Raw genomic sequence first — 9706 nt, 5'->3', positions numbered from 1 at the left:
AAAAACTTCATATTGGTTTAATTTTCCTAAAAAAAATATTTTATTAATCAAACACTCTTTTATTCTTATTTCAATATTATGTTAACGGGAATTATTTGTTGGTCACGCAAAGATACATAAAATCTTAGAACATTAACATGTCTTATATGTACATATTCCATTTTATTATGAAATTTATCACATATTATTTTAATATCCGTGCAACGCACGGGCAAAAAAACTAGTAAAACTTAAATTTATACTTACAAAATTACACAAAAATCGAATTTCCAATGCGGTTATCCAACATCCAAAACCGAATTTCCAATAGTAGGTAGAAATGTAGAATGCCCTCCTTGTTTTTGTTTTACAAGTCAAACAAGTTGTCAATCCAAAATCCACCCATATACTATATAAATCATCAAGAATTTATGTCATGTAACATAATTTTCTGTCTCCCATAACATTCAGGAGACATATAAACAACCAAACAAAACTATATAATATACAATAATTATTTCATTATTTGGACCGACCAACAACAAATCTCTACCTTTTTCCCAATTTATTCCCCCAATAATAATCATCCAAATCATCATCTTCATCATCAATTAATCAGAACTATTAATCAACAATTAATTGATTAGTTTTATTGATTTTGATAACATAAAGATGATGGCCGAGTTAATGGCAGGGTGGTGGGATGAAATCAATGAGTCAACTCGGTGGCAAGATGATATCTTCTTTACCCTTTCTGCTGCTTATGCTCTTGTTTCTCTTATTGCCCTTGTAATTTTCTTCTCTTTTTCAACTTGTTTTTTTTTTTACTGTTTGCTTTGGTTTATTTTACTGTGTTTTTTTTGTTGGTAATTTTGCTGATGTTATTTGGGTTATTATTTGGTAATTGGTGTATATAAAGTTTCAATCTTTTTGGGTTTTTACTGTTTTGCTTTTGGTTGATTTTACTGTTATTTTTGTTGGTAAATTTGGTCAAGTTTTTTGTGTTTGTATTTGGTAATTGTTGAAGATAAAGGTTGAATCTTTTTGGGGTTTGTTGCTTGCTTGATTTACTTTGTAAGATGATAAAAGTTGACTTCTTTTTTTGTTTGGGAATATTAGGTATTGGTTTTGTTGTAATTTGTGATTTTATAATTGAGGGAAAGCGAGAAACTCTGTCTCAATCGTTTGTTTATCTTTGATTAGAATACCCGTTAAAATGAATATAAAAGGTAAACAAATTGAGGCGGAGAAAGTAGATTATGCAGTTGAATGGATTTGTTAACTGTTGCAAGGCCTACAAGGAAATAAGGGATTATGCAGGAATATTATAATCGTTTTGTGTGGATCATGTCAAAGGTAAACGAATGTTTGGGACGGAGAGGGAATAGTATAACTATCTCCGAAGTTGGAGCTGTCAAGTTCAGTGAATTGTTTCTTTCAATTATAAAGTTGGTTGTTTTGGGTGTTGCTGGTGGAACTGGTATAAACTGTTTTTTGATGCTTATTGCAGTTGTTGCATTTACTGATTGTAAAAGCATGGCTGCCTAGTTCAGTATGAATACACAATACATAAAACCCAATACCCGATGCATACGTAAATGTGTTGATATCTGTAGAGTAATTTTGAGCATATAAGTTATGATACGAATACGGCCAAACTGATTTTGTGATTTGTAAGGGTTTTGTGTATCCTGCAACCAAAGATAAAGTTTTGATCTTTTGAGGATCTCATATACTTATGGGTGTTATCAAAGTTTGATTTTACTTTGAGTTCCTAAATGAAGTCTTGAACTTATCATCTGAGTCGAATTTTTAGTCGTTCTTAAGCTAATTTGATAGAAGGTTCTACACTTCTACTCCGTACTGTTTATGAATCTTGGGTTTGATATAGTTCTCTTATGGCAGGTTCAACTTTTAAGGATTCAACGGAGAGTGCCTGAAAACGGTTGGACAACACAGAAGGTTTTCCATCTTATGAATGTTATTGTTAATGGAGGTGACTGAGACTGCCTTCTTGATTGGTTATCTCCTTTTCTTGCTTATTTTTGCTTACCTTGTTTCTAAGACTGGGGCTTTGTATATTCTGCAGTGCGTGCTGCGATTTTTGGCTTTCACATGCTTGTATTCGTTTTAAAGCCCAGGGTAAGTTGCATTGCTTGATTTATTTAGTTTCAAGATGCTTCACTTCCAATCGAGCTTTCATCGTATACTCTTAACTGCATCTAGTTTCATGTACATATTATAAAACTGGTCGGTCTCTTCCAATAGCAAGAAAGGGTATTCGGCAATGTATCAGAAAAAAGAAAAAAAATAAGGACTTTAGAACAAGTAGAACTAATAAGTTACTAGCTTGTGACTTTATAAGTGTGTGAAGCTCAATCCGGTGTTTTAGACTGCTCGCCTTCGTCAATCTTGCCGATAATAGTTGTTAGGAAAGTAAGTAAACCATAAGATTCGACTTATAGACTTTAGATTCTCTGGTATTGGTGTTATCTTTACTCTAGAGCCTTTATGCTAGAAAAAGGCACACCGTGCGTCTCATATTCATCATAACTAAACTTACTGTGTAATCCTTATGTTATTTGCTTTTGGTCTTATAATTACTTAATTTTCAACTTGATGCCAACTTTTTCATACTGCACTGATTTTTATGGGCGGTATTCTTAAATCTGATGTAATGCTTGAAACAGGTGTTAACGTTGATTTTACTGGACCTCCCTGGATTGCTATTCTTTACAACCTACACACTATTAGTTCTCTTCTGGGCTGAGATATATTATCAGGTACAAAGTGGAACTCCGGATCTCTTAAACTCTTGAAGATCAAGGCATTAGCTTGGTTGAAAGAAATTTCCACACTCGTGTTTATATATGTTCTTGAAGTTTCGTCTCACTTTATTAGTTTTTGTGTTTAGGACTTTAGGTTATAAATTCTGCCAAACGTGACTTCCTAACAGTTACACCTTTCTTCTAACTTAAATTTGTAACTTCAGACTACTCTTCTGTCGTGATATGAATGTTTGAGATCAAATATTTAGGTTACATGGAGTCGAAAGCAGTTTGTTAGTTATTTTACGTGATCTTGAATTTTACATATGACTAATACCGTCTGAATGTAATTGATGAGCAGGCTAAAAGTCTTCCGACCGACAGGCTCAGGGCTTGGTATCTTTCAGTTAATTGTGTTATATATGTCATTCAGGTCAGATCTTTTTTCCCTTTAGCATCTCTTTCTTTACTTGGTGACGTGTCTCATCAGTGCCCAAAGTTGATCCACGTTATATTTGCACGTGCATAACCAATCCAAGATTATTAATGTTCATCGCTGTAATAATAAGGTGCCTGGACTGCCTACTCATATCTCAAACAAAAGAATCCGTCTGAATTTGCATTGCACATTTGCACCTACAACTACCACATCTCTCCGTGGCTTGATTCTTGTTTAACGTAGACCATCGCCTGTAAGGTGGTAAGGGTTTGCCTGTGATATAGGTAAATGTTCCGAGTAATAGAGCTTAATCAGTGTGAGAAGAAAATGTAGAAAAGTAGAGGTAGCAACGGTGGAAATGGGAAAATGAAGGTAATAGTTACCTCATAAAGGGAAGTAATCATTATCAAGAAAGTCCGCGAAAAATGATCGTTTATGACTTAAGATGTGGAATAAAGGCACTTCTTAAAATTATGCTTCTACGATTTCTCTTTTATTATCATTGTGGATAGAAAAGAAAACAACTTGAAAGCATACTTTTGACTTTGCATCTCAAATCTTGTAGCTGTGATTAGCTTGCTCGCTTATGGGATGTCACGTATGTGATTATTTTGTAGTATTAAGTTATGGGTCTGAAAAATGAAAATAAGTCGGTGGCTCTTTGTACTGATTAATCTGAGCAGATCAAAAAAATTCTGCTCATTAATTTCTTAATATGCCAGAAAGGTGATACGTTAAATACACATTCTTTCTTTTGTAATGCAATGTGCTAAGAAAATCTAGCATGACAGGTTTTCATCTGGATATACCTTTGGACGAATGCGAACAGTTTCGTTGAATCTATCAGCCAAGTATTTATTGCAGGTTAGTTACCAAGTTGTTTTAGAAAAGGCCACCTTTCCAGTCTAACTTTCTCCATAAAAGCTTTCGGAAATCGGATTACATCATACCATTTTTTCCCTTTTGCAGTGGTATCTTTTACTGCAGCACTTGGATTCCTGCTATACGGCGGAGGGTAAGTCATTTTGGAAGAAATCCTAACAGTGCTGAAGTGTATATCTAGATTCTAGAAAGTGATCATATTAAATGTTTAATTGCAGGTTATTTTTTATGCTGCGACGCTTCCCTATTGAATCAAAGGGACGAAGAAAGAAACTTCATGAGGTTTGTCTCTTTGATTCTTTCGTATGACAACCTTTAACATAACGTTCACAAAATAACTGTTCCCAGAATCCTAAGAAATTGATGCTTGCTTGGTAACTATGAGCTGCGATCCTTATTGGCAGCTGTGCGTGGTCTTGGCAGTTGAAAGATTTATGTTTGTATTGTTGTCGACAAGGAACTTGGGGTAGCCGGGTAACCCTTTAGCTATCTGGCCAAGTGGCCATTCTACTAAGTCTACTGGCGATGCTAGATTTTCAGTGTCACTATTTTAAATGAACGTTTCGTTCTGATTTTAGCTAAACCAAACCATAGCTGTCACATCTTCTTGGATAGCTCATCGGCGTCCCTAACCTTTTCCGCTGAAATTTCTCCCTCCAATGTTTGTTATTGTCTCCATTAATGCGTTTGTGTCATATTTGTCAATATTTGTGCCACATGTTTCCATATGACGGTCATAAAACCATTGAAAAACATCGCCTAGTAGAAAAGTATCCGTTAGGCAATTGATGTGCGATAGGTAGAGAGTCGTAGCTCTTAAATTAGAGCTTGGGTCATTGGTTGCCTTAAAAAGGAGTTAAGTTTAGAGATGCCACATATAATGCTAATATTTGCTCCTAATTTACTGCAGGTTGGGTGGGTTACAGCGATATGTTTCACTTGTTTTCTCATTCGTTGCTTCATGGTAAGTGCCTCCTTCTGAGAACTCGTTCCAGCTCTGCACTGACTTTATTCGTCAATTTATTTTCCCGACTTTCAATGTTCTGTGGCCACATTTTATTATCAAGACTTTCGTTGTCGTTTCATCATCATCCTATATTCTTTAGTTTCACACATGGTATTAAATCTGTGCCATGACTCCGTGAGACCGCATGCACAATATTTTCTATTAATGCTTACAGTTCCCATGAGGTTTATGTTGATTTTACCGTCAGCTGCTTATTGCTAACTCCCAAAATGTGTCGACAGGTTGCAGTATCTGCCTTCGATGCTAACTTATCTCTTAAAGTTTTGAACCACCCAATTTTGGATTTTATTTATTACTCGGTAATCTTTTCAAAACCTTCCCCTACAATTTTAGTTTTCTATTTTTTCCATTTATTGGTTATAACTCTGATTTCCTGTGCCCTGTGTGATGGAACACCAGTTAGTTGAGATACTTCCCTCGGCGCTTGTCCTATTTATTCTCCGAAAGCTGCCTCCAAAACAAGTATCATCATCTAAGTTGCCTGCGTACCATCCAATTCGTTGAGTGCAAGCTCCTATTATCACGAGTAGTTTCTCTGTCCAGTCCGAGCTTCATCCCAGAGTTCAGGAAGCAAAGCAAAGATCGACAACAAAGTGTCTGTCTTCCCTTTCGAGAATCTACTTCCTCTCCGGTTCCTAATGTACGCATGTCGCCTCTTTTTTGCTAGTAGGTGTTTTGATGATTGGTTGTTTGATTGTACTCGACATATCAAAGGCGCGCCTAACTGTAAAAATGCTTAGGTCAATTTTATACAGAAACTCGATTTATACACTTGGTTGTCAATTATCATTTAAATCTCGGGAGTACATGATCGATTTATTTGAAAACATGAAAGGCAAGATTGATTGATATTCTTCCATAATTATTTGTGGCACGTAACATCTTTTAATACGATGTTTTTTTCATGCACATTTAGTCGCATAACGCTGAAACATAGACGTCATGGAAGTATATGTTACGTATGTGTTTACGTTTTTCCTAGCATGTCTCCATGACTCTATAGTTAAGATTGATGTATTGTGACAATAAGTCCGCTTCGAATCCCCGTCGCCTTAATGCTGACGGACACTCCATTTAACTGATGTCGGAGACTAAGACTGTAAGAGTGCAAGACTAATATGACCAACGAGACATCAAACAAAAGTTCGGATTATTTTTCTCATTACCAAAATAATGCTCGGATCTGTAATTAATTTATTGAAAAAACCATAATGTTAAGTTCGATAATATTCATTTTTATTGGTATTTAGTTAATGTAAACAAAGCGACGACATTTTTATTCATTGTTAGGCCTAGGCAGCTCTGGGGATGCTGGCTCTTTGTTGCTTAGCCTAGGGGGCGCGGGCTCTCTGTTTTTGAGCTGCGGTGGCTCTGGAGTTGGAACTGGAGCTGTTGTCGACTCTTCATAGCATGGCATTGATGGCTCTGGAGCTGGAGCTGGAGCCGGATCTGGATCCGTCAAATTTATATCGATAGGGGGTTCTAACTCATAGTCGTAGTCGCTAGGCATCGATGGCTCCGGGGCTGGAGCTGGAGACGCCGTACAAAATGAATACTTCAAAACTGACATGGGACACTTCCTTATGGCTGTAGTATAACCTGGTATATTAAACGAAAATGATTATTTCCGGCAGAAAAAAAAAAAGAAAAAAAAAGTGAAGATGATCTTATTACCCGAATGACCAATTCTGGTTTAATACCGTCTTAACTTATGACAACTCACACACCAGATTAAAATAAAAGTGGAAATGAAAGGAAACTGTGAAATATTTCAAGTTAAGACGATTTTAAACAAGACGTATCATACCTGAATAATTAAGGACGAGAAGGAGCATGAGAGTTCCAAATGACATTGTCTTCATTGTATCCATGTAAACTACTAGGCTTGTTATATTTTCAGAAGTAGGCATTGTATGAAACTATGAATGCATCTATTTATAAGTTGATTTTAGTTCATTTTTAGGTTGATTTTTGAATCAACTTCTTAATTTTGTGGGTCATTTTTGTGTAGATTTGTTTTATAATTAATGCCTTAATTTCCAGTCTAACTTTCTGGTCTTTCTCCATGAAACCATTCGGCCCAGGTATAGCTTCGTCTCTCCGTCATAGTATCATACCATTTTTTTCCCCTTTTGCAGTGGTAATCTTTATTGCAGCACTTGGATTTCCTGCTATACAGCGGACTCTAAGTCATTTTAGAAGACAATTCTGGGCGACCATTTCCAGTTGCCAATATTGTTTTGGCGACTGTTTTCAGTCGACATATTTAGTCGCCCGAATATTATATTCTTGTAGTATAAGTGTATTATCTAGAAATGATCATATATATTATACGAGTATGTTCTAATTGCAGGTTATTTTTTTTATGCTGGGGCGCTTCCCTATTGATTCGAAGGGGCGAAGAAACAAACTTCATGAGGATTAATGGTTCATCTCTGACTCTTTCGTATGACAACTTTTAACCGAGCATTCACAAAATTACAGCTCTTAGAATCCCAAGAAATTGATGCATACTTGTGTTAGAGTCGATCTTGATTTCCAACCATCAGCTTAAGCTTTTGGTTGAGATGGTTTCTTAATATGGTATCAAGCCAATGTGACCAAAAGGGTCACGGGTTCGAATACCACCCTCAATTCAAAAGTGGATTAGCACCAGGTTTGTATCGGGTCGACATGATACTTGGGGTAATTTAGCTATTTGGATAGTCACTACGATGTTTTCCAGTCCAAAGTCCAAACCCGATTTGCAAAGGCCATTTTGTTATGCTCCTTTCGAAAACCATATTACTCCGTAGTTTTAGATTTTTATATTTTAACTGGTTTCATAGTAATTAAATCAGCGGGGATAGCTCAGTTGGGAGAGCGTCAGACTGAAGATCTGAAGGTCACGTGTTCGATCCACGTTCACCGCAATTTTTAGCTTTTATTATAATATGTATATTTCCTAAATTATATTCAAGTGATATTTCTAATTTTTATGTCAAACTTTTACATTTCATTTGGCAAAAAAATATCGTTAAAAAAATTATGAAAATAATATAATTAGCTTTGTGGTAAAAAATGCTATCATTAGAGTATAGATTTCATATTATTCGCACATATTAAAGATGGTGTACTTATTAATATGTAAAATTGTGTACTTTTTAGTATGTTTTGTCCCACATTGGAAAATAAGTAGGTGTGGTGAATATACTACATATAAATAGTAGAATTGTCCCACATCGAAAGATTAGTATAAGGTAGTGTGATCCTATGATTATAAATAGGAGACATATTTGGAATTTATGTATCAACCCAAATTTTAATGAGTCTCATAAATATTGTTTTAAAGAGCTCTCTTAAGATTTTCTATTATTATCTCTACGATATGATATAAAAATTAAAGTGGAGATTGATGATAACTACTCGGGAAAGAGTTAAGAACATGAACAAGAGAAGCAAAAATCACTTAATATTGGTGTCACATAGGCAACCTATAATGAATAACATTACAACATACACAAAGTTAAAGCGCAATACAAAACAAAGAGTTTTACTAATGGTTGTCTCCTAACACAATACAAAACTAAAGATTTTACTAATGGCTGTCTCTTGAATGCACTAATAGAGCGTTAATGTGTCGTTATATGTACGGTATAGATATCTTTATCTAATGATCGTCGATCGAGACAAATAATACGTATACAATAATGATTTTTTTAAGAAGAGACCTTTACTTCTTGGTATGTTATATCTTTCACATTGAAAAATAATGTAGGCATGATGAACATACTACGTCTAAATAATTAAATTATGTATCTCACATCGAAAAAATAATATATAAAAGATATGTACTTTTTAGTAGGGTGAAATTTAAATAGGAGACATTCTTGAAACTTAGGTATTAACACAAAAAATTTATATATAAAAGATATGCACTTTTTAGTATGTTATATATGTAACACCCCCATACTCCAAGTGCCTTACCAGGACCACTCAGGTATGGAGACATCACCATCTCGGTTGCCCGAGGTATGATAATCAAATAGACAAAATAGAAACAACATTTATTATAATAGTTTAATGAAAGAATACAATCCTCGAAACCAAACTGAAAGTGCAATACATTATTCAAACTGTCTGTTCTCAACTGAAATGTAAATAAAGACTAAACTACAGCGGAAGACTCTATCGTCATGTCGTGGCCATCCCCAGCTATCCAGTACCATCTCTATACCTGCTCAATATCTCGCTCACCATCCCGAATGGATCCCCGCAGTTTTACAAAACAACACCGGGTCGTACTAATCACACAATCAATATACATAACAACAAAGAAGACAAATAGACATGCCACGAACCGCCACACACACACGCACACACCAACCAACCGTCTCAATCCGATCGTCCACTTTGGACCAGCCCGCGCCAGTGGGGGACCGCAGCCGTTCCCACCTAAGCCCCGCTCATCGTACGAGCGATAACCCTGTATCATTAATGTGCACATCCCCTTTCGTGGCGGGTTCCACGAAGGGCGAAACTAGGGCGTGAGATCACTCCCGCAAGTGACCTCACTCAGCCGAGAACGCATCTCGAGAACCATCACAACCAATCACCAACACAATCACAATC

The 9706-nt window shown here is 35.9% G+C and overlaps 1 protein-coding gene and 1 non-coding gene across 2 annotated transcripts; both read left to right on the top strand.

The window, feature by feature from the left end:
• The first annotated feature begins 417 nt into the window (after positions 1-417).
• Positions 418-5866, top strand: LOC141657062 (tobamovirus multiplication protein 1-like). The gene is made up of 11 exons (XM_074464175.1): positions 418-768; positions 1885-1975; positions 2069-2121; positions 2670-2762; positions 3109-3180; positions 3978-4050; positions 4156-4201; positions 4287-4350; positions 4979-5032; positions 5317-5394; positions 5495-5866. The coding sequence occupies exons 1-11, from the start codon at positions 652-654 to the stop codon at positions 5597-5599; spliced, it is 846 nt and encodes a 281-aa protein (XP_074320276.1). The 5' UTR covers positions 418-651; the 3' UTR covers positions 5600-5866.
• A 2068-nt stretch (positions 5867-7934) lies between these two features.
• Positions 7935-8007, top strand: TRNAF-GAA (transfer RNA phenylalanine (anticodon GAA)). Its single transcript has one exon. It is a non-coding gene; the product is annotated as a tRNA-Phe (tRNA).
• Positions 8008-9706: the final 1699 nt, after the last annotated feature.

Source organism: Silene latifolia, chromosome 5, assembly GCF_048544455.1.
Source record: "Silene latifolia isolate original U9 population chromosome 5, ASM4854445v1, whole genome shotgun sequence".
NCBI classification, from domain to species: domain Eukaryota; kingdom Viridiplantae; phylum Streptophyta; class Magnoliopsida; order Caryophyllales; family Caryophyllaceae; genus Silene; species Silene latifolia.
This window is presented reverse-complemented; position numbering and strand designations above follow the sequence as displayed.

Coding starts and splice junctions, on each gene's coding strand:
- LOC141657062 (XM_074464175.1), top strand. CDS start 652: ATGATGGCCGAGTTAATGGCAGGGTGGTGGGATGAAATCAATGAGTCA. Junction 769..1,884: donor TTGTTTCTCTTATTGCCCTT/GTAATTTTCTTC, acceptor CTCTTATGGCAG/GTTCAACTTTTAAGGATTCA. Junction 1,976..2,068: donor GAATGTTATTGTTAATGGAG/GTGACTGAGACT, acceptor TATATTCTGCAG/TGCGTGCTGCGATTTTTGGC.